Source organism: Schistocerca piceifrons, chromosome 1, assembly GCF_021461385.2.
Source record: "Schistocerca piceifrons isolate TAMUIC-IGC-003096 chromosome 1, iqSchPice1.1, whole genome shotgun sequence".
Lineage (NCBI taxonomy): Eukaryota > Metazoa > Arthropoda > Insecta > Orthoptera > Acrididae > Schistocerca > Schistocerca piceifrons.
This window is the reverse complement of record NC_060138.1, coordinates 1,190,913,706-1,190,939,461: the sequence shown is the minus strand read 5'-3', so window position 1 is coordinate 1,190,939,461 and position 25,756 is coordinate 1,190,913,706. Positions and strand designations below refer to the sequence as shown.

Below are 25,756 nucleotides of genomic sequence, written 5' to 3'. Positions count from 1 at the left end.
CTCTAGTGTTTGAGTAATTTTCCCTGTTCCTCTTTTAGTAATCCAAGGATTGTTTTCTTTAATGGGTATTCTGGATATTTTTTAGGAAAGTAATTTTCAAATATTGACACAGACTTACTGTGTACTTGAAATTAGCCTCTCTATTATATACATCATCTTATATACCTATTCTAATAAACAAGCCTGTCTCCTTTTTCCTTAGGGTTGTAAGGCGCCATATCGTCTAATTTCAGTAACAGTGCATCGTGATCGAATATTTCATTAACATTATTGTGTACTCCTTACTTGTTTCGGCTATATCACTGTCTACAAAATTGTTATAACTCTGTGTGTACAATCCTGCTACACACAACTTGGAAAATCGACTACCGAAATTAGATTCAGGCACCTAAATAATGATTCTAGTTCACTGTTCCTGCCTTATCTTTTAACAAATCTAGACTGAAATCTCCACAGACTACGAACTGTTTCTTCTTGTCATGCACATAGCTCAATAACATATCTAGATTTCTCATAGCTGAAAGTTTCCTAGTGGGAATATGTAGACTGTTACAATTATCAGAGAAGCATTCTGCGGTAATAACTCACATCACATGTTTCTGGGTTCTGACGAACACAAAAAGTGTTTCAAGGTTTTGGACTTTGTGTCCAACTTTTACATACGTTGTAACTCCTTCTTTCACGTTAACTCTAGACAAAAATGATGCTAATTCATAATTCCTGACATTTTTCTCCAGCCCTTTGGTCACGTGGTATTCATAGACCTACAGATTACCTATCACTTCACAATTTTGCACACAATTTTCCACATCTTCTGGGAAGACAAGAAGCTCATCTATCGTGTTTTTAACCCTGTATGTTCTGGCGATACAGTTTTGTTTTATTTTTATCTGGAAACTGTTACACATATTATGGTCCTGTTCTACTCTAATTTCTTGCAATACTGCCTGTCCCTAACCTGTCTCTACTGGCGGGGTGGTCGAGCGGTTCTAGGGGCTACAGTCTGGAACCGCGCAACCGCTACGGTCGCAGGTTCGAATCCTGCCTCGGGCATGGATGTGTGTGATGTCCTTTAGTTAGTTAGGTTTAAGTAGTTCTAAGTTCTAGTAGACTGATGACCTCAGAAGTTAAGTCTCATAGTGCTCAGAGCCATTTGAACCATTTGAACCTAACCTGACTCTAACATAAAAAACGTGTCTCTTTGACTCCAGTAATCATACGGAATTTGTTTATGAGTTTGTAGCCCCATTTACACTTACTTCAAGATGCCTAGCTCTTACTTCTCCTATTCAGGTGCAGATTATGATTTGTGTATCCCCATCACAATTGCAGCAACAGGCACTGAAAGTATATGGAACTTTGTTTCAGTCAAAAGCAGTTCACTCAGCATTTTGTTCTCACGGCTTATAGCTATGTTAACCCAGGACTGGTAATATCACTGGAAAGCATCCACAAAGCTCACACGAGCGTGTGCTGTTGGTGCTATTTCCTCCAGGTCACCTTTAATGCTGGCTGTTGCCTGCTCCTCCTACTATAAGTACCTTATCTTCCCCATCCAAGTCTCTGCACTAGGCCCCTGTATTTTGTCTCCTGACTAAGCCTGGCGTTTCATGATGCTTGGGACATGGTATTCCACATGTAGCTTTTCTTGTAGCAGTTGGTTTACACCTCTCCAATGACTGTTCCCTAATAGCAAGACTCTTCTGTTTCTACATCTACATGGATACTATGCAAATCACATCTAAGTGCCTGAAAATATTCCTCTATTATTCCAATCTCGTACAGCGCGCGGAAAAAACGAGCGCCTGTATTTTTCCAGGTGAGCTCCGATTTTCCTTACTTTATTATGATGATCGCTTCTCCCTACGTAGGTAGGCATCAACGAAATATTTTCCCATTCGGAGGAGAAAGTTGTCCATTGTAATTTCGTGAGAAGATTACGCCGCAACGAAAAACGCCTTTGTTTTAATGATGTCCACCCCAAATCCTGTATCATTTCAGTGACACCCTCTACCCTCTTTCGTGATAATACAAAACGAGCAGCCCTTCTTTGAAGTCCCTCGAGGTAGTCCGTCAGTCCTACCTGGTAAGGATCCCACACCGCACAGCAGTATTCTAGAAGAGTACAGACAAGTGCAGTAAAGGCAGTCTCTTCAGTAGTTGTGATACATTTTCTAAGTGACCTGCGAATAAAACGTAGTCTTTGGTTAGCCTTCCCCACAACATATTCTGTATGTTCTTTCCAGCTTAAGTTGCTCGTAATAGTAATTCCTAGGTATGTAATTAGATTAACGGCCTTTAGATGTGACTGATTTATCGTGTAATTGAAGTTTAACGGATTACTTTTGGCACTCATGTGGAAGAACTCACACTGTTCGTTATTTATTGTCAACTGCCAATTATTGCATCATACAGATATATTTTATGAACCGTTTTGCGATCGGTTTTGAACTTCCGACGACTTTACATGTCGATAAATGACAGCATCAACTGCAAATAACCTAAGACGAATGCTCAGATTATATCCTAAATTGTTTATGTTGTTGTAGTTGTGGTCTTCAGTCCTGAGACTGGTTTGATGCAGCTCTCCATGCTACTCTATCCTGTGCAAGCTTCTTGATCTCCCAGTACCTACTGCAACCTACATCCTTCTGAATTTGCTTAGTGTATTCATCTCTTTGTCTCCCTCTACGATTTTTACCCTCCTTCAGAATTTGAAAGAGAGTATAGCAGTCAACACTGTCGAAGGCTTTCTCTAAGTCTACAAATGCCAGAAACGTAGGTTTGCCTTTTCTTAATCTTTCTTCTAAGATAAGTCGTAGGGTCAGTATTGCCTCACGTGTTCCAACATTTCTACGGAATCCAAACTGATCTTCCCCGAGGTCGGCTTCTACTAGTTTTTCCATTCGTCTGTAAAGAATCCGCGTTAGTATTTTGCAGCTGTGACTTATTAAACTGATAGTTCGGTAATTTTCACACCTGTCTTCTTGAAGTCTGAGGGTATTTCGCCTGTTTCATACATCTTGTTCACCAGATGGTAGAGTTTCGTCAGGACTGGGTCTCCCAAGGGTGTCAGTAGTTCTAATGGAATGTTGTCTACTCCCGGGGCCTTGTTTTGACTCAGGTCTTTCAGTGCTCTGTCAAACTCTTCACGCAGTATTATATCTCCCATTTCATCTTCATCTACCTCCTCTTCCATTTCCATAACATTGTCCTCAAGTACATCGCCCTTGTATAGACCCTCTATATACTCCTTCCACCTTTCTGCTTTCCCTTCTTTGGTTAGGACTGGGTTTCCATCTGAGCTTTTGATATTCATACAAATGGTTCTCTTTTCTCCAAAGGTCTCTTTAATTTTCCTGTAGGCTGTATCTATCTTACTTCTAGTGAGATAAGCCTCCCCATCCTTACATTTGTCCTCGAGCCATGCCTGCTTAGCCATTTTGCACTTCCTGTCAATCTCATTTTTGAGACGTTTGTACTTTTTTTTCCTGCTTCATTTACTGCATTTTTATATTTTCTCCTTTCATCGATTAAATTCAGTATTTCTTCTGTCACCCAAGGATTTCTACTAGCCCTCGTCTTTTTACCTACTTGATCCTCTGCTGCCTTCACTACTTCATCCCTCAAAGCTTCCCATTCTTCTTCTACTGCATTTCTTTCCCCCATTCCTGTCAATTGTTCCCTTATGCTCTCCCTGAAACTCTGTACAACCTCTGGTTTAGTCAGTTTATCCAGGTCCCATCTCCTTAAATTCCCACCTTTTTGCAGTTTCTTCAATTTTGAACTACAGGTCATAACCAATAGATTGTGGTCAGAATCCACATCTGCCCCTGGAAATGTCTTACAATTTAAAACCTGGTTCCTAAATATCTGTCTTACCATTATATAGTCTATCTGATACCTTTTAGTATCTCCAGGGTTCTTCCATGTATACAACCTTCTTTCATGATTCTTAAACCAAGTGTTAGTTATGATTATGTTGTGCTCTGTGCAAAATTCTACCAGGCGGCTTCCTCTTTCATTTCTTAGCCCCAATCCATATTCACCTACTATGTTTCCTTCTCTCCCTTTTCCTACACTCGAATTCCAGTCACCCATGACTATTAAATTTTTGTCTCTCTTCACAATCTGAAGAATTTCTTTTATTTCATCATACATTTCTTCAATTTCTTCATCTGCAGAGCTAGTTGGCATATAAACTTGTACTACTGTAGTAGGCGTGGGCTTCGTATCTATCTTGGCCACAGTAATGCGTTCACTATGCTGTTTGTAGTAGCTTACCCGCATTCCTGTTTTCCTATTCATTATTAAACCTACTCCTGCATTACCCCTGTTTGATTTTGTGTTTATAGCCCTGTAGTCACCTGACCAGAAGTCTTGTTCCTCATTCCACCGAACTTCACTAATTCCCACTATATCTAACTTTAACCTATCCTTTTCCGTTTTTAAATTTTCTAACCTACCTGCCCGATTAAGGGATCTGACATTCCACGCTCCGATCCGTAGGACGCCAGTATTTTTTCTCCTGATAACGACACCCTCTTGAATAGTCCCCGCCCGGAGATCCGAATGGGGGACTATTTTACCTCCGGAATGTTTTACCCAAGAGGACGCCATCATCATTTAACCATACAGTAGAGCTGCATGCCCTCGGGAAAAATTACGGCTGTAGTTTCCCCTTGCTTTCAGCCGTTCGCAGTACCAGCACAGCAACGCCGTTTTGGTTAGTGTTACAAGGCCAGATCAGTCAATCATCCAGACTGTTGCCCTTGCAACTACTGAAAAGGGTGCTGCCCCTCTTCAGGAACCACACTTTTGTCTGTCCTCTCAACAGATACCCCTCCGTTGTGGTTGCACCTACGGTACGGCTATCTGTATCGCTGAGGCACGCAAGCCTCCCCACCAACGGCAAGGTCCATGGTTCATGGGGGGATTGTTTATGTAGATAAGGATATGTAGATTGTTTATGTAGATAAGGAAAACAAGGACCTGTAACAGTACCTTGGGGAACGCCAGAATTCACTTCTGTTTTACTCAATGAATTTCCTTAAATTGCTGCGACCAGTGACCTCACTGGCAGATAATAACGAATCCAGCCACATAACTGAGACAATATTCCATGATCACGCAATTTCACTACAAGCCGCTTGTGTGGTACAATGTCAAACGACTTCAGGAGATCTAGAAATACGGAATCAGTTTGATATCCCTTGTCAGTAGCACTCAAAACTTTGTGTGAGTAAAGAGTTAGTTGTGTTTCACAAGACTGTGTGTCAATAGACCGTTTTCTTCGAGGTAATTCATGATGTTCGAACACAATATATGTTCCAAAATCCTGCTGAACATCGACGTTAACGATATGGGCCTGTAATTTAGTGGGTTACTCTTACTACCTTTCCCGAATATTGGTGTGACCTATGCAACTTTCCAGTCTTTGGGTCGGACCTTTCGTCGAGGGAACGGTTGCATATGACTGTTAAGTATCAGCATACTCTGAAAGGAACATAACTGGTATAAGCCTGGACCGGAAGACTTGCATTTGTTAACTGATTTAAGTTACTTTACTACTCCGAGGGTATCTGCTTCTACGTTACTCATGTTGGCAGGTGTTCTTTATTTGGGTTCTGAAATACTTACTTCGTCTTATTTGGTGAAGGAATTTCGGAAGGCTGTGTTTAGTAACTCTGCTTTGTCAACACTGTCTTCGATAGTATCTCCATCGGCATCGCTTTGCATTTTCTGCCAGGTTTCGAGGCAAAAGTTTCGTTGTAGAGACTATTATAAGTATCCCGCTTGCAGTCAGAGCAAAAATTTCGAGCTTCCGTAAAAGATCGCCAATCTTGGAGATTTTGCGTCCATTTAAATTTGGCGTGTTTTTTTCGTTGTTTCCGAACAAACTTCTGACTTGTTTTGTGTACCAAGGAGTATGAGCTCCGTCGTTTGTATATTTATTTGGTATAAATCTCTCAATTGTTGCCGATACTGTTTCTTTGAATTCAAGCCACATCTTGCCTACACATACATCGTTAATCTGGAAGGAGTGGAGATTGTCTCTCAGGGAGGCGTCAAGTTAATTTTTGTCTTCTTTTTTGAATAGCTATATTTTTCATTTATTTTTGGAGGGTTTGGGGGTTACAACATTTAGTATCACTACGACAACCTTGTGTTCACTAATCCCTATATCCGTTTTGATGCTCGTTATTAGCTCAGGACTATTTGCTGCTAAGAGGTCAAGTGTGTTTTCACAACCGTTTACTGTTTGCGGGGGCTCATGAACTAAGTGCTCGAAATAATTTTCAGAGAATGCATTTGGCACAATTTTTGATGATGTTTTACGGGTGCCTCCTGTATATGTTTGAAATAAACTCAAGTTTTCTTTCAACCTTCCAGCAATTGTACCATCTTATATGGGCCGTCGTTAAATGGATCCAATTATTACTTTATTACTGTTGCTAAGAATGACCTCCATACATACTAACTCACAGGAACTATCTACTTCAATTTCGCGGAAAGATTAACTACTTCTAACTGCAAAAAATACGCCACCGCCAACTGTGCTTATCTTATCCTTTCGGAACACCTTAAATTCTCCGCAAAAATTTCGGCTGAACTGATCTCCGGCTTTAGGCAGCTTTCAGTGCCAGTAACGACTTGAGCATCAGTGCTTTCTATCTTGGAGCTCTGGTACTTCCCCACCACACCTACAACAATTTACAACTGTTAAACCGATGGAGCCTTTATTTACGTTCTTACTGCGTTCAGCCTGTAGCCATCGAGACTGAAACACTTTTCGTGTATTTCCTCGAGTCTTTAACCTAAAAGCCGCCCAGTCCACGCCACACAGCCCCTGCTACCAGTGTAACTGCTTCCTGCGTGTAATAAACTCCTGAACTATTCAGTGGAACCCGAAACCAAACTACCATAAGGCGCAAGTCCAGGAATCTGCAGCCTACAAGGTCGCAGAACCGTCTCAGCCTCTGATTCAGACCCTCCACTCGGCTCTGTACCAGAGATCCGGAATCTGTCCTGTCAAATATTCAACACTGGCAGCCCTTGCCACTTCTGTTAGCCGTTCGAAACCAGAGAGAATCTCTTCCGATCCAAAGCGAAACACACCACTGGTACCTACGTGAGCCACCACCTGCAGTTGGCTGCACCCTGTGCTCTTCATGGCATCCGGAATGACCTGTTCCACATCTCGAATGACTCTACCCTGTATGCACACGTAGTGCACATTGTCTTTCTTCTCCTTCTTGGCAGCTGTGTCCCTAAGGAGCCCCATAACACGCCTAACATTGTAGCTTCCAACTATCACTAATCAGACCCTCTTGGATCACCCGGGTCTTGCAGGCTGAGAGGTATCCTATGAAGCGGGGCAGGTGACTGCATCTGGCTGAGCGACAGTGTCAGACACAGACAGTATCCTGAACCTGTTTGTGAGACTAATCGGGAAGGCCTTACATCCGGCCCCCTAGAATCCCCACTGGCAGCCCACAACAGTGATGCCCATCCACCACATCTTGAAGCTGTGTAATCGAAGTCATCACAGCCTCGAGCTGGGAGGGAAGTGTCACCAACTCGGCTTGCATCCGCACACAACAGTCACAGTCCCTATACATACTAAAGACCGTGGAAAACGACACTACTAAGACAAACGAAATATCGACACGTACTACAGAACTCTACCGCAGATCCTGACGGAAACGCAAGAACTGTGTCTAATAAATTAGATTAATACGCATAGTTTCAAAAACCTAACTATCGAGGTACTCAGGTGAGACTAAATAATTCGCCCCAGTTTAGGACCTTGCACTATGTCAAAAAATCGGGTTACTTTCGGACACAAACGAAAACACGAGAACTGTGTCTATTGGATAATAAATTAACCCGCAAAAACTCAAGGAACTTAGTTATCAAAGCACACAGATGAAATCATACAATTCACTCCTTGTTAATTTTTACAAGTTACAAATTGGGTTGCTTCCCTGTTGCTGCTTCTGTCTCAGCCAGCTGCTGCTGCCTCACCTTTCTATTGTCCTATGAGTCTGCTACACTCTACTTCGTTCAAAAACTGGTTGGGGCTCTCCTTTACTTCAGGTAGCAAATGAAGCTGATGTTAACCAGAGTTTGAAATGTGATTTCTGATGTTTCTCTTCTTTTGTCTATTACTTATGAAATTCTTCCAGCTCCCATTGTGTCTTCCTACCTCCAGCCTATCTAATGCAGAATATGCCATTTATAATTCTGCCTGAAGCGCACCAATTCATCTTCCCTGTTCCATGATTTTCTTGTCTCGACTATATGATAAGCAACACCATTGGAGAGCTTCTCTTACACTTTTTCAACTACCCTGCTGCATTTTCCCCCATTAAGGGCCAACTTACAATGACATAAATAGTTAAGGCACAACAATATCCACATTTTCACATATGACTTAAAATGTAGACTGTTATTTATTAAATCGTATGGCTAGCCCCCCCTCACCCTCCACTGCCCCCCCCCCCGCCCTCCCCCCCCCCCCCCCCTCCCTCGTCGGGCAGACCATTCGCCGGGTGCCTGTCTTTCAATTTGACTCCACTTCGGCGACCTGCAGTCGATGAGGATGATGATGAGAACAGCACAATATTACTACACACATCCTCAAAAACAGTTGCACAACATCTTTTAAAAAACTGGCCTTTCAATAGCCACTAATAACAAATATAAGTATAAACCTTTACAGTCTTGGTAAGATTATACGGAATGAAACGAGTTAAGTAAAGACCCTTCCTTTTAACTAAGTACATCTACATTTATACTCCGCAAGCCACCCAACGGTGTGTGGCGGAGGGCACGTTACGTGCCACTGTCATTACCTCCCTTTCCTGTTCCAGTCGCGTATGGTTCGCGGGAAGAACGACTGCCTGAAAGCCTCCGTGCGCGCTCTAATCTCTCTAATTTTACATTCGTGATCTCCTCGGGAGGTATAAGTAGGGGGAAGCAATATATTCGATACCTCATCCAGAAACGCACCCTCTCGAAACCTGGCGAGCAAGCTACACCGCGATGCAGAGCGCCTCTCTTGCAGAGTCTGCCACTTGAGTTTATTAAACATCTCCGTAACGCTATCACGGTTACCAAATAACCCTGTGACGAAACGCGCCGCTCTTCTTTGGATCTTCTCTAACAAGCCGGCCGAAGTGGCCGTGCGGTTAAAGGCGCTGCAGTCTGGAACCGCAAGACCGCTACGGTCGCAGGTTCGAGTCCTGCCTCGGGCATGGATGTTTGTGATGTCCTTAGGTTAGTTAGGTTTAACTAGTTCTAAGTTCTAGGGGACTAATGACCTCAGCAGTTGAGTCCCATAGTGCTCAGAGCCATTTGAACCATTTTTTTTTTTTGAACCTTCTCTAACAAATAGTCCAGATAAATATAGATGACAAGCATAACTGCCCACAAATTTAACAGTAATTTACCGGGACTAAATAAGCATTGGTAAAACAAGCAATAATACAGAATATTAAACAACAAATTTTAGGTAAAAGAGAAAATCCCAAAGGGAATCTTAAACCAATAAACAGATCATAGAACAACGGAATTCCACCAATTATATAGTGACGTATTCTACTGAACTCATTCGTGTAATCCCTTTCAAGTATAACAACAATGTTTAGCAGAAAAAATAGTTATCTTAATAGTTTAAATTTCACGCAACAGTGGGCACAGCCCAACGGATGACCCACCCAAAAACAAGAGTTGCCAAACTACTAGCAACAGGAGACGCACCTTGCCGCAGCCCGGAACACATTAACGAGTTGAATCTCCAATAATTACGACACATAATACTGAACTTTTGTCAACGACTGGGGCGAGCAGCGACTCTGACGGGATGCAGCAAAGTAGCGCAGAGCGTAAGACCTAGCTGGCCGAGCTGATGCCGTCCGAATATATTTCAGTCAAGGTCAATCCGGAACTGATTGTGCCCGCCGCTCGTAGTACACTGTAACATTAAAAGAAAACAAAGGACAGGCAACGAAACCAAAGGACACAACGCAAACTCTCTCATTTCAGAGTTTTGCCCCCTCCCCCCTTTACATTTATTACCCTTAACACATGTAAGACCTCAAACAAATAGCATGGAAAACTATTCACTTCTTACAGTTCATAATTCTTTACGCTTACAGCTCAGACCCCAATACCAACCATTAGCCTGGAGAAGTTAACGGCCTGCCGAACCAAGAGCATAAAAGCCCGCAAAACAAGACATCACAGTCACGGGCCCTTCAAACGGAGACCACAGAATCAATTATAAGGCACTCAAGTAACGTTACAAGAACATCGTCTTAAAACCAAACATACCCTGTGCAGTATCCTAGAATGACTCATGCAACCTTTACGTTATTCACGCTTAGTGCTTCCGCTGCTGAGCAATATTTCACAATCTTAACAGCACTCCTCACCATATACCGGAACCAACAGCGAATTCCTTATCCCCCCCATGCCGGGGATAATCACATACGAATCACTGTTTCCGTCTGTGAACACAAATTACGATCAGATTGATCACAAAACTCAAACTTCAAAGAAACAGCAGATGCCCACTGTTAGTAGCAGGCCATCACCACCAGCCCGCCGCCGACACACTCCTCAATCCATAACACAGCGCCGCGAGCAACCAACGCTCCTCCGTAACGGTCACTCTAAGGCTCGCCAACATAACATATGCGCAAGCAACGGGCAAGCACGATCACTACGGCGGAAAACCAAGAGAACCATAGTCAGAAATGCCACGCCCAAATAGCGGCCAGAAGAGGAAAACCAAAGAGAAAACGATCGCGCCAGCTCGAACGGGATTACTGCCCCTACTACACTCATGCTAATAAACTAACGATAATGGCAGAATGTGGTACCACACAACGTGGCACTACACAAAACGGGCGCTAATAGCATAGGCACATTGGGAACACACACGACACAGATCTGTAAATCCACGGTATTGGCGATAAGTTGAGAAAACCGCCCCGAAACACATTTGCTACAAAACGCCACGGTTTCCTGCCCATGTACCCCGACATCAGTGTGGGATATGATCATCATGCACATGTACACAGGCCACATAACGGGTTGGTGTACTCTGGATCAGGTGGTCGAGTAGCTGCTGGGGTATAGCCTCCCATTCTTGCACCAGTGCGTGTCGGAGCTCCTGAAGTGTCCTAGAGGTTTGAAGACGTGCAGCGATACGTCGACCGAGAGCATCCCAGACGTGCTCGATGAGGTTTAGGTCTGGAGAACAGGCAGACCACTCCATTCGCCCGATATCTTCTGTTTCAAGGTACTCCTCCACGATGGCAGCTCGGTGGGGCCGTGCGTTATCATCCATCAGGAGGAAGATGGGACACACTGCACCCTTGAAAAGGCTGACATACTGGTGCAAAATGACATCTCGATACACGTGACATGTTACAGTTCATCTGTCAAAGACATACAAGGGTGTATGTGCACCAATCATAATCCCACACCACACCATCAAATCACGACCCCCGTACAGGTCCCTTCCAAGGACATTAAGGGGCTGGTATTTGGAATGAGATTTTCATTCTGCAGCGGAGTGTGCGCTGATATGAAACTTCCTGGCATGTTAAAACTATGTGCCGGACCGAGACTCGAACTCGGGACCTTTGCCTTTTGCAGGCAAGTGCTCCACCAACTGAGCTACCCAAGCACGACTTACTACCCGTACTCACAGCTTTACTTCTGCCAGTACCTCGTCTCCTACCTTCCATACTTTACAGAACCTCTCCTGCGAACCTTGCTGAACTAGCACTCCTGAAAGATAGGATATTGCGGAGACATGGCTTAGCCACAGCCAGGGGGATGTTTCCAGAATGAGATTTTCACTCTGCAGCGGAGTGTGCGCTGATATGAAACTTCCTGGCAGATTAAAACTATGTGCTGGACCAGGCTCAAACTCGGGACCTTTGCCTTCGCGGGCAAGTGCTCTACCAACTGATTTCGAGTCTCGGTCCGGCACACAGTTTTAATCTGCCAGGTAGTTTCGGGTTGGTATCTGGTTCCTGGTTCACGCCAGGTGAAAACCCGGCGAGAATCACTGTTCAGACTATACCTGGACTCGTCCGTGAACATAACCTGGAACCACTATCCGAATGACCATGTACTGTGTTCTTGACACTATGCTTTACGGGCTCTCCTGTGACCAGGGGTCACTGGAATGATCCTTGCACGTCTCCAGGCAAATAAACCATGTCTGTTCAGTCGTCTGTACACTGTGTGTCTGGAGACAATTGTTCCAGTGGCTGCGGTAAGGCCCCGAGTGAGGCTACCTGCAGTACTCCGTGGCCGTTTGCGGGCGCTCATGGTTAGATATCGGTCTTCTTGTGGTGTAGTACACTGTGGACGTCCTTTACTGTAGCAACTGGATACGTTTCCTGTCTGCTGGAATCGTTGCCCTAATCTTGAGATCACACTTTGTGGCACACAGAGGGCCCGTGCTACGACCTGCTGTGTTTGACCAGCCTCCAGTCGCCCAAGTATTCTACCCCTCATAACGTCATAAAGATGTGTTCTTTGAGCCATTTTCAACACACAGACACCATTAGCACGTCTGTAAACGTCTGCAAACTTACTCGCTGCACCGTAATCTGACATGCACCAACACACCTCTGCCTATGTGGACTGCTGCCAGTGCCACTGTGCGACGACATCGGGTCAAATGCACCACATGGTCATACCCCGAGGTGATTTAAACCACCCACCAGAGCGTTGTTCCACTATGTATCAGCATTATCCTTATTTTATGAGCATGAGTGTAGATGAGAGACTCCACCACTTATATCCTCATATTAAGGAAGGTTCTGATTATGCGAGTATGATCTGGTTACAGTTGTACGCCAAATACCTACTGACTGTGCTCTAGATCGTTCTGTAGCCTTCTCGACATCATTTTCACGACACATGATCTCATTTCTTGATTGTGATCAATCTGGTGCCATTAGTTTAACAGTAGATCTTTTCCGTGTCATATGTTTTGAAGTGAGTGATGTGCATGTACGGTGTTCGCAGCACCAGCGCTCGGACGACAAGAAAGTGGTGCTGCACAACCTCAATCTCAAGTCCTCGGGCGACTACCGGTGTGAGGTGTCAGCCGAGGCGCCGTCGTTTGCCTCTGCGCAGGCTGAGGGCCACATGGACGTCGTCGGTAAGTGCTCCCTCTTCTACTCTAAACAGTCATAGAGCTTGAAACGTCCCCTTTGAACAATTATACAGGACTGTGCTTAAACTGATACACAAGATTTTTTTTTTAGCGCAACGCAATCTGACTTTCAAAAATCCCTACAAAAGAATGGCCCTGACTAACATTAACCTATACCTTTCACAAATCACTTACCTCACCAAAAATCTTCGTTACTCGAACTACTGCAATACAGCGAGCGCCACTACTGCCAGATTCAAACTACTGAAGGCACTAACTACTGATAGGCATAGTTAGCAAATGAAAGATTTTAATAGAGAACAAACAATGTATTTACCTTAATAATGTTGAAAACTCATAATATACATAGCAGTTCATGACACCCAGTTTTAAAAATTTCACAACTCCGCCATCTCTCTCCCCACATCCACCACTTCCAGTGTAAGTGTTAGTGGAGGTAGGATCACATGGTCTGTGTCCTAACCCTGTACGAAGAAATCACATGCAGACGACAGTAAGTGCCACTGAAGAAGAGGAGATTCATGATGCGAAGCACGTCAGATTCAACAACATTCAGATAATCACGAAAGTTTGTTGGTTGGTTTGGGGTGAGGGGACCAAATAGCGAGGTCATCGGTCTCATCGGATTGGGGAAAGGATGGGGAAGGAAATTGGTAGTGCCGTTTCAAAGGAACCATCCCGGCATTTGCCTGTGTCGATTTAGAGAAAGCATGGAGAGCCTCAGTTAGGATCGACGGACGCGGGGTTTGAACCGTCGTCCTGCTGAATGCGAATCCAGTGTGCTAACCAGTGCATTACCTCGCTCGGTCCTCGAACATCTGAAAGAAAGTATGGTGGAGCAGCGTCTTGTTTGCAAAATAAAGTCTTCACTGTCTTGATGTAATTGTGGCATAACTCATTGTTCCAGCGTATCTAGGTATACAATACCAGTTACAGGTTCCTCTGCCAAGAGAGCTTTTACACAGAGTATAGCACAGAAGATGTTAACTCTGGATAAATCACAAATGAGTTCACGTCTCGTGAGGATATCTCGAGTATGTTACGAAGGTTCACCTTTCTATACAAATGAAACGTGACTTCATCACTGAAAACCAACTGATGTGGAAGAACCGTCTTTCTCCAGTAGCTGCTGCAAGTCATTGCAAGAGTCAGAATGAAACGCATTGTCCCGAGTATTCAATGCATCCAACAACTGCAGACGTCATAGTTTTACATGCAGCCGTTTGCGTAGATTGCTCCAGGCTGTTGACAGCGGAATCTGATCCCGCTTTTGCGGGACTCCTGTCGAATCATGTACACGTTCCATCTTTTGTCTGCTGAAGGTTTTTCCTGGTCTGTCTCTTCGAACCATATAAGCAGCAAGACTTACAGAAAGTATTTCGTGTATTGGAGCTTTTTCCTGATATTGGTATGAAATAACTGCTGAACCGCCACAACTGACTCACAGTTACCCAACTCGTTGACACAGAACGCAATCAACGCTCTGTTTTACACCATGTTCCGACACATTTGATCCCTTCAAGTACTCTTAGCACCAACACCATGAGACGTGTTACGAGTTGAGATGCTCTGTCCATCGATATATCATTTTTCTGCGTCTTATAGTTTCCGAGAAGCCATTTTCTCAATCCCTGAAGAAGCTTGCGAATAACTACTAACATAGCAGGATTATAACGAATTATTTCATCTTCACATCAATGAAATGTCAAAAACATACATCCTACAGTACTGCCATGATATGAAGCAACGTGGTGTGAAGAATTCTACGCCAACCGAAATCAGTAATACCCTGTGAGATATTGTCCGTTGAATAAACACTGAACAAATTTTGTGGGACCATAATAAATGGTATTTTCTCAGAATAAAAAAGTATTTGCAGTGATATACTTTGAGGTCAATGTGTTATCCAGTGACACTCTGTTTCCTATCATTCTGACAAATTATCTTTATTTTCACGTCTGCACAAAATTTGTTTATGTGGCGGATATAATAGTAATCAAAAGTCTTTTAAATAGTTTTCTCTCCAGTATATCCCTGCCGAATATTCTTCACGAATCTGAAGGACTTGTGAACAGAATACCGTCTCGCAGCCAGCCGTATGCAGTGAGTAAAATTCCACGAGTTAAGAGTGAATACTTACTTTATGTTGTCTCTTTTGAGCAACCAGCTAATCCTGCCTATCATCGAGACACGAGGCGAAGAGCAAGTTTGCTGGCACTATTTAGTTTGCGGGACTAACCAGATATTAACTGTGAAATTTAGCCGTGATTGTAGCTATTTTAACGGAAGAGCTTTTTGTACAATTTGTTCACAATGTCATGTACGAGAGCTCCCTAATTACTGGTAGGTTGAAGCTAGAAGAAATCAAGCGACTTCGAGTCACGTGTGTTTTACTTGTGACCTCTGACAGCATTGGCGATCTAACAATACGAGTACAGCAACTTTGTGTGTGCAGCCGTAACGCAGTGACTGTCGTTCCGTGCTGAGCCGAAGCAGTATGCACAGTTGCGCATGTGTAGTACCAGCAATGCGCGAGGAAAAGTGCAGCTTGTTACTCCGGAACCGCCACTCTACCCGCGGCTTGAATGTGTTGTCTTTGGGTGGGCAGAAGTGGTTTCTTTCACTCCCCCACGGCCATTACAAACAGCAAGTCATAAACTAACTATTGGCGTATGAGTAATTGCGATAATGTTTTGGCATTTGACAAGTCTTTTGCACCATGTTCTAGCCTCTTCAAAAGACTGTGCCTCTGCGCTGGATGATGCTAGCTGACAAATTGAGGATAGTGGTCCGTGTGTGTTTTGGGCTCCTGTACATCAGGGTTTCCCAAACTGTTCCGCAGAACGCTGGTGTTTCGAGGGAAGTGAATAACTGTTCCGCGAAAAATGTTAATAACATGACGGGATGTTTTTGACATTTTGATTAAAATAATTATATTTTTTAAAACTGTGTGCCCGACCGAGACTCGAACTCGGGACCTTTGCCTTTCGCGGGCAACTGAGCTACCGAAGCACAACTCACGCCCGGTACTCACAAGTTTGGAAGGTAGGAGACGAGGTACTGGCAGAAGTAAAGCTGTGAGTACCGGGCGTGAGTCGTGCTTCGGTAGCTCAGTTGCCCGCGAAAGGCAAAGGTCCCGAGTTCGAGTCTCGGTCGGGCACACAGTTTTAATCTGCCAGGAAGTTTCATATCAGCGCACACTCCGCTGCAGAGTGAAAATCTCATTCTGGAAACATCCCCCAGGCTGTGGCTAAGCCATGTCTCCGCAGTATCCTTTCTTTCAGGAGTGCTAGTTCTGCAAGGTTTGCAGGAGAGCTTCTGTAAAGTTTGGAAGGTAGGACACGAGGTACTGGCAGAAGTAAAGCTGTGAGTACCGGGCGTGAGTCGTGCTTCGGTAGCTCAGTTGCCCGCGAAAGGCAAAGGTACCGAGTTCGAGTCTCGGTCGGGCACACAGTTTTAATCTGCCAGGAAGTTTTATATTTTTTAATTTTATTTTCATTTCTGTGCTTTTTAGTTATGATTGAAGTGATCACTGAATAAAACGAAATTTTCTACAAGGTGTACAACTTTGCTCCCGCTGTTTTTTGCCCAACATTTCAGGCTTAAATGAAAAAAAAAACTGGTTATACATGTATCATTCAAAGTATTTTCCATCGATAGCCACTACTTTCTCCCATCTTTCGGGCAGTGTACGAATCCAGCGTCGAAATAATTGTTCATCTTTTGAAGCGATCCACGAATCGATCCAATTTGTGACTTCTTCACGAGATCGGAAGTGTTGGTCAGCCAGGCCATGCGGAATTGATATAAACAGGTGATAGTCAGAGGGAGCAATGTCTGGAGAATACGGCGGGTGGGGTAGGACTTCCCATTTTAAAGTTTCCAAGTACGTTTTGACCTCTTTTGCAACGTGGGGTCGAGCGTTGTCGTGCTGCAAAATCACTTTATCGTGCCTCTCGGTGTATTGCGGCCGTTTGTCTTTTAATGCTCTGCTCAGACGCATTAATTGCGTTCGATAACGAGCACCCGTTATTGTTTCTCTTGGTTTTAACAGCTGATAGTACACGACGCCGAGCTGGTTCGATTAAATGCAGAGCATCATCTTGGACCCGTGAATATTCGGTTTGCATGGCCGGGATATCCTCACAATTTTTTGTGTTTAGGGTTATCTTAATGAACTCATTTTTCGTCCCCTGACACAATGCGATGCAGAAATCCCTTCCGTTTTTGCCTTTGAAGCAACTGTTGACGAACACACAAACGCCGTTCTACGTCTCTTGGCTTCAGTTCACACGGGACCCAAGTTCCTTTTTTCTGAATCATACGCATAGCCTTGAGACGTTTTGAAATGGCTTGCTGTGTCACTCCCACTAATCGTGCCATTTCTTCTTGAGTTTGACGCGAGTCTTCACTCAGCAAAATTCTGCATCTTCGAAAACATTCTCTCTTCCATCACTATGCCGGTTTACGACGTTAAAATCACCGTTGTTGAAGCGTTGAAACTACTCGCGACACGTTCCTTTACTAATAGCGTCCTTACCACAGGCACTTGAGAGCATTCGATGAGGCTCAGCCGCTGTTTTCTTCATATTGAAACAAATGAGGAACACCTCTCGCAAATGACGAGAATTAGGCTCGTAAACTAACATTTTCAACCAAGAACAACTTTATGATGCAGACATAAATCGAGTAATGTTTGAACGAGGATTTGTTGACCGAGGTCCAAGCTAAGTGCCTGACGTCTGCGATCTGTTTCTTTCGACCGCTCCTTACCGTTGTCGCCACCTATCAGCAAACGGCGGAAGCAAATCTGTACACCTTCAAATTTTTTAAATATTTTAATTTTCAAATTAAGAAAGGTGTTCCATCAGTATCAGGATTCTCTAAGTGTTCTGTCAGAGGAACCATTGCTATCGATCCACCCTACGGTTGTCATGCTCAACGTTATACCGGAGGCCGATGACGCCGAAGAAGAGAAGAGACGAGTTGCCTCTACATACATTGTGAACTTGAAATGCTCATGAATATTGTGCAGGTGTTTCGAGATCTCTCCTGGTTTTTCGCGGCCATGCATAGCGACATAAGCAGACAGGCTTTTCTGGAGCGGTAACCGACGTACATCCCAAGATTTCTCTGTAGAACTACTTTTTTTGGCTAAAGTTAATCGATTTCCCGTCGCAACGGTTTCCATTAATGAGAAGTTGTCCAATCTGTGTCTAGTGGTCCCTGTTCTTTCAGAGTGTCTACGGGAAGAAAAGAGTAGTTGTAGAGACCAATACTGTATGAACTGTTCCTTAGCGTAACTTCTGCCGGCGACTAACAGATGACTCTATCCATCTGCAGCTCTTCCCAAGGACGGGCCGCACATCTACGGGGAGGAGCGGCTGTACCAGGTGGGCGACGAGATCAGCCTCAACTGCACATCCGGCAAGTCGCACCCGGCGTCGGAGCTGAAGTGGTTCATCAACGACCAGCAGGTGACTGCACTGCAGACTGTAATTCGTACTATGATACTCACTCATGGGAAGAGGTATTGTAGACGACAGAAATTGACTATACAGAACCATTAAGCAGAAGACACTACCACTATGTACTATAAACCTTTTATGGTTTTCATGTTTTAGCTATTACCACTTATTTTTTTTATTTATTCAAATGAAACTATGTTGTTCCAGAAACCTTTTCAAGTTTCAAACATCTGTGATGAATATACGCAGACGGAAGCGCCGAATGCAAATTTCTACCAAGACCGGGATTCGAAACCGAGTCTCTCGTTCAGTAGTCAGATGCGCTAATCAGCTACGCTACGCTGGCAGATTCACATTGTACAACTGCGTGACATACCCTGTCGTGCCTCCCTCCTCAATCAAAATTCCCATCCACGCTTCATTCGTCGCTTCAGTCTGCATATACAGAGTACTTCGGTGCAAGCGTGAAAAATTTAACAGTACAAATTGAGGCAAGGAACGTGGGGTCGGACAAGCCTTCTAAAAGATGTAATAGGAATAAAATCACATTACTGAGTACTTTTTTATTTATATTTGAAACCTGATTGGTAGGTACTCAGAGAGCGCACAGTATAAGGTTACGATTGTGGATGGGGCCTCAAACAGTTACTGTGAGTTGCACAATTAAACATACAACTTTATTTTTCTAAGAACCTCTAATTTACACATTGCTTTAAAAGACCACAGACAATACGGCTAAGGGCCTAGTTAAAGGAAACTTGAGATGCTTTCTGTGCTGAAGACCCAAAACCACACCAACACACCAAAAATAAGGACGACTGAAGGCCTGGCTTGGAAATCAAAAGCAATTAAAAATATGAGGTAACAATTTTTATTTTTTTTTTTAAAAAAAACAAGCAATTGAAAACAATTAGCAGCTGAAGGCCGACACTACATGTTTAAAGGACAACTATAATTAAAATACGTTAATAAACAATTTTTTTCTAACAAAGAAACTTCTTTTTATACTTGCAAAAGAATGGCCAAAAGCCAAATTAGATAAATATTAACTTATTGCATGGCTGAAGGCCACAAACAAATTTGAAACAACGGCTCAAGGCCTGAACAACAAGTCAGACAAACAATTTAAAATGAAACCCTTCCTTCTTATAAAAATTTTTCCTTTAACGTATACACACGGCTGAAGGTTCAAATTGTTCAAAGGGCTCTGAGCACTATGGGACTTAACATCTGAGGCCATCAGTCCCCTACAACTTAGAACTACTTAAACCTAACTAACCTAAGGACATCACACACATCCATGCCCAAGGCAGGATTCGAACCTGCGACCGTAGAGGTTGCGCGGTTCCAGACTGTAGCGCCTAGAACCGTTCGGCCACACCGGCCGACGGCTGAAGGCCTTATTAAAAGGGGTTCACGTAAATCCTCGGCTGAAAGCTACACATAACACATCAAACAACTAACTGTTTAGGGCCTGGATTACAAAGAATTTCAGATAGAACAAATTTTAAATAAAAATATTTTTAAAAAATAAAATTAATCTTCAAAAATTTAACACGGCTGAAAGCCTTTATGTAAAATTTAAAAAGAACTGAATTAATACACGGCCGAAGGCCTCGCACAATACTTCAAACTAAAATGAAAATCCCAATATTAAACAGACAGAACAAGTGGTGCTCAGAAGTGTTCCAAGACTCGCCTGAGAAGCTAGCTCAAACGTAAGGTGAGGCGAGACAGGAAGCCGAGAGTTGAAGTTAAATAATCGGATGGCGAGCCAAGCTAGAGACGGCCCAAGGACCGACCAACAATTTAACCAATTCCGTTCCGTTCGACCAACGACACAACGATGAAAAATAACGGCTCAGGACGAGGATACGAACAGCACTACGTCTTCAGAAACTGGCGTCTAAAAACAGCCAAGGGAACAATAACCACTCTAAGAAAAGTATGAACCAAACAACTTAAAAGGCTGTCGAACTACACTCCATGCCAGACAGAGTCAACACGACGAGGAAAGGCACACTGCCGGAAAACTACACTAACGACCAGGGCAGGTAACTAGGGCGTTAACGGCCACAGGGCAGCAAGTACCGCTGGTGAAATTTACTAGCAAGTAAAAGTCAATTTAATAATTAATCACAATATAGGAACACCCCTGAAAAAGGTATGGGTAAGCTATAGGGAGAAACGGGTCATATACAATATGTACAACAACCAAGAGGGAATAATAAGAGTGGACGATCAAGAACGAAGTGCTCGTATTAAGTAGGGTGTAAGACAAGGCTGTAGCCTTTCGCCCCTACTCTTCAATCTGTGCATCGAGGAAGCAATGATGGAAATAAAAGAAAGGTTCAGGAGTGGAATTAAAATACAAGGTGAAAGGATATCAATGATACGATTCGCTGATGACATTGCTATCCTGAGTGAAAGTGAAGAAGAATTAAATGATCTGCTGAACGGAATGAACAGTCTAATGAGTACACAGTATGGTTTGAGAGTAAATCGGAGAAAGACGAAGGTAATGAGAAGTAGTAGAAATGAGAACAGTGAGAAATTTAACATCAGGATTGATGGTCACGAAGTCAATGAAGTTAAGGAATTCTGCTACCTAGGCAGTAAAATAACCAATGATGGACTGAGCAAGGAGGACATCAAAAGCGGACACGCTATGGCAAAAAAGGCATTTCAGGCCAAGAGAAGTCTACTAATATCAAATACCGGCCTTAATTTGAGGAAGAACTTTCTGAAGATGTACGTCTGGAGTACAGCATTGTATGGTAGTGAAACATGGACTGTAGGAAAACCGCAACAGAAGAGAATCGAAGCATTTGAGATGTGGTGCTATAGACGAATGTTGAAAATTAGGTGGACTGATAAGGTAAGGAATGAGGAGGTTCTACGCAGAATCGGAGAGGAAAGGAATATGTGGAAAACACTGATAAGGAGAAGAGACAGGATGATAGGACATCTGCTAAGAAATGAGGGAATGACTTCCATGGTACTAGAGGGAGCTGTAGAGAGGGCAAAAACTGTAGAGGTTGCAAGTGCTACTCTGAGATGAAGAGGTTAGCACAGGAAAGGAATAAAGGAATTCGTGGCGGGCCGCATCAAACAAGTCAGTAGATTGATGACTAAAAAAAAAAAAAAAAAGGGAAGACGGCTGCACGATTTCACGATTTCGCCTACTCCAACACATCATACATTGCTGCTAGCCCGAACGGCCCAGGAGGGAGCAACAACTTGCAAATGAATGAAGAGATGTCACAATAGCTGAGGTTTCATAACAGGTTAACTGATCACTCAACTTCAGCGTCCAGATTCAGTGGGCAACGGACTTGTCGCTCTCGTAGTTAGCGCCTCATGATCCGACAGCGCGTGCTGTGATACGAAATCGCACCCCATAACTTCAGGTGTAGGTCCAGTGTGTCTAGCAGACAGACAGACTGGTTGCAGGCCATCAACTGGCTACCTTCGAACCGAGACGTGGCCATCACTGGCACCGAGGCAGAACCAGCTTTCATCACGAACAGACCTCCGCCCTACCCTCCAATGAGCTCTCGCTTGACACCACCTGCCTGGGGTCAGTGTAATGCACGCTACAGGGCTTCTGGCTCGGAGCTGTCCTTGAAGTAACCGATTTGTAACAGTTCGTGGCGTCACTTGTCCTCTGTAATTACTGCATGGGCTTTTATCTTCTTTTTAAAAAATTGATATCAGTCTACCTGAGCCGGCCGGGGTGGCCGAGCGGTTCTAGGTGCTACAGTCTGGAGCCGCGCGACCGCTACGGTTGCAGGTTCGAATCCTGCCTCGGGCATGGATGTGTGTGATGTCCTTAGGTTAGTTAGGTTTAAGTAGTTCTAAGTTCTAGGGGACTGATGACCTCAGGAGTTAAGTCCCATAGCGCTCAGAGCCATTTTTCAGTCTAGCTGTTTTCCAGTCTTTGGGAATACGCTTCTTCTTCCAACATTCGTTGAAGGGATGTAGCAGTCGTTGGTGTTGTATCATTCCTCCATATTTTAATAATTCAGCATTAATGCCGTCTTTTCCTGTTGCTTTTCGGTTCTTAAGCGATGTTAGTGCAGATGTTAATTCGTGAGAGTGTATTTCATGTAATCCTTTCTCGTCTAGTTATTCAATTTCAGTTTCTTGTACTGTATGATCATATCACAGTTTGCTGTAATGATTCATCCACTGTTCTTCTTCAGTACTATTTGTTGGTATCTTCCCTATTTCTGTAGTGTTTAAGATTTTTAAAACCTTATATGCCATTTGTTGTCTACTGTGGATATCATGTTCGATATTAGAGATAAACCTACCTCATTGTTCCTGGTGTGTTTTCCTTACTACGCCATTTAGCGTTATTTCTTTTCTCCTTATAGTATTATTTGTTCTCAGTAGTAGCGTTGCTTTAGTATTTTATATATACATCCTGTTTTTCTTTTACAGCTTATATCCTTATTCCAAATTTTTTGGCCTTTTCTTTTCCGTATTCTTTTCTTTTTACCGAGAGCTTCTCCTGCTACTCTGCACACAGTACTCTTCAGAGTTTGCCATTCTTCTTCTGTATTATCTTTAGTTTGAAAGTTTGCTAGTTCGTCATTTAATCTCCTTTGGTATAGGTGTCTGATACTGTCCTCTTCAAGCAAGTATACCTTACCTTATTATCAGTAAAAAAGTAAGGTGCATTTTCTAGTCCTAGATGGGCCAAACTAGCGCAAACTTTGCCAATAAGATCGGACGGGCTATGGAGTGGCATGTGCTCAGCACACCGCTCCCTTGGTTGTTGTAGGTTTTCTTGATCTTGGAACCGCTATTGATTTGTGAAGCATCTCCTCAGTTGTCACGAGGCTGAATGCACTCCAAACAAGTCCTCTCACCAAGGAAAAGTTGTTGGCATTACAAAGAACTGAACCCGTGTCCCCCGCCCATCTGTCAGTCACGCTGGTCACATAGCTACGGAGGTGGACATTCGTCTCACTGTTGTAGTGTAAATACCTGCAGGGCAATGGAAATGTCGATGGTATGGGCTTTGTGTCTCGTTTTGAAACGAACTTGTTCCAATCATTCAAGGTAGTTGCTTGTTAAAAACAGTCCAAAAATGGTTCTAATGCCTCTGAGCACTATGGGACTTAGCTGCTGTGGTTATCAGTCCCCTAGAACTTAGAGCTACTTAAACCTAACTAATCTAAGGACATCACAAACATCCATGCCCGAGGCAGGATTCAAACCTGCAACAGTAGCGGTCACGCGGTTCCAGACTGTGGCGCGTAGAATCGCACGGCCACTCCGGCCGGCTTAACAACCGAAATGCTCGCTTTTCGCTCTGATGCCTGCATTCAGGTCTGCTCATTTCTATCTCGGGTTTGTTGTTCCTGTATTGTTGGTTGTACATTAGGTGTGATACACAGCTATGTGATAGCTTTTTCTGACGAACGGTTGGCTGGTATGCGCCTCGTGCGTGAATTTACTGATTGTGATGGACGAACAGTACAGTGTTATACTGATCTTTACCCGCAGTAACTGGAGCCACATCACAGTACGTTCTTCATTGTCTGAAGCTCGTTGCGTTGTACTACAGTTTGTGTTGTGCCGTTTGGTGACTACATATTATATGCTTTTTGCGTATTGTGAACGTACTTTCACAGGAATAACGATGATCAGGATAGCTAATAAAATAAATAATAATTTCAGTGATACTCAGTAAGGAGCTACGATAGACCGTGGGTCCACTGTACCAAAATACTCCCAAAATATCTCCGAACAGCCTCTGAAATTTTGTCTTTGGAGTTCTGGTTCACACTGTATAAAATAAACGACAGCGACAGATGGAAAATTTGGAAATTTGTGGTAAGATCTTATGAGACCAAACTGCTGAGCTCATCAAATGGTTAAATGGCACTAAGCACTATGGGACTTAACATCTGACGTCATCAGTCCCCTAGACTTAGAACTACTTAAACCTAACATCACACACATCCATGCCCGAGGCAGGATTCGAACAGGCGACGGTAGCAGCAGCGTGGTTCCGGACTGAAGCGCCTAGAACCGCGCTGAGGTCATCGGTCTCTAAGCTTACGCACTACTTAATCTGACTTACGCTACTGACAACACACACTCCCATGACTGAGGAAGGACTCGAACCTCCGACGGGAGGAGCCGCGTGAACCGTGGCAAGACGCCTGAGACCGCGCGGCTACCTCGCACGGCTCAGAGACAGATGTAAAATTACAGTTACTGCTAGTAAAATTGTAATACTGCACTTCGTCTATTTCTGCTTCCTAATAGTGTATCTTTAACGTTTGACGGATGCGAGTTTGTTTTATTTTCTTTAATTCAGGATTATTACGGTCAGTCATTTCTCTTTACGTCTTTCATTCCCAACTTCGCTCCTGCGATTCACACTTTTTCTTATGTGTCGTCGAAGTCGCACAATCTTCGGGGACGTTCACTTCTTGTTTGCATGTGAAGTGAGGGTTTGGTTGTACTTTTTATATTACAGTTTGGAGGAGAAATGGAGGAACAATATGATGGCGGGGGGGGGGGGGGGGGGGGGGAGGGGGGACGAAGATCCAAAAGACCCGCCTTACATCGTCATAGATAACGCTACTGGAACTCTCGATCTATTCCGAGGACATGGTTTGATCTTCCGATTTGTCGCAGTTGTCTTTGGTTACATTGACCTGATCCTTCCAGGTGTTAGAGGTGTTGACCGTTTCTGTATTACTACGTACATACGAGGGTCGCTGTGTAACTTGCTATTCTCGAATGCCGGGTTGCTTTCAAAACTCATCGTAAGAATTTATTCTGGACTACCCGTATTTTATGGATTCTAGTCTTACTCGTACTCTTATACACTCGAATCATAGTTGCCACTCGTAATTCGTAGCTCATCACGAGGGGTATCAGGTTCTTTGCCTTAGCTGCAATTTAATTTTAAGAACCTCCACATATTTCTGGATGAACAAGTATTTCTCCAAAATTACATTCAGGTACCAGACACTGGTGATGCACGCAGGTACCAGACACTGGTGATGCACGATGTGTTCCTATTTTGAAATCGCAATATGTCGCGCACCGT

The 25,756-nt window shown here is 43.7% G+C and overlaps 1 protein-coding gene across 1 annotated transcript in view; it reads left to right on the top strand.

Moving 5' to 3' along the window:
* The window catches only part of LOC124802461, a 238,461-nt gene that overhangs the window by 175,623 nt on the left and 37,082 nt on the right, over positions 1–25,756 (top strand). Inside the window, exons 3-4 of the mRNA XM_047263249.1 lie at positions 13,060–13,195; positions 18,554–18,687. Coding sequence (XP_047119205.1) covers positions 13,060–13,195; positions 18,554–18,687 — 270 coding nt within the window. The remainder of the gene's footprint in view (positions 1–13,059; positions 13,196–18,553; positions 18,688–25,756) is intronic.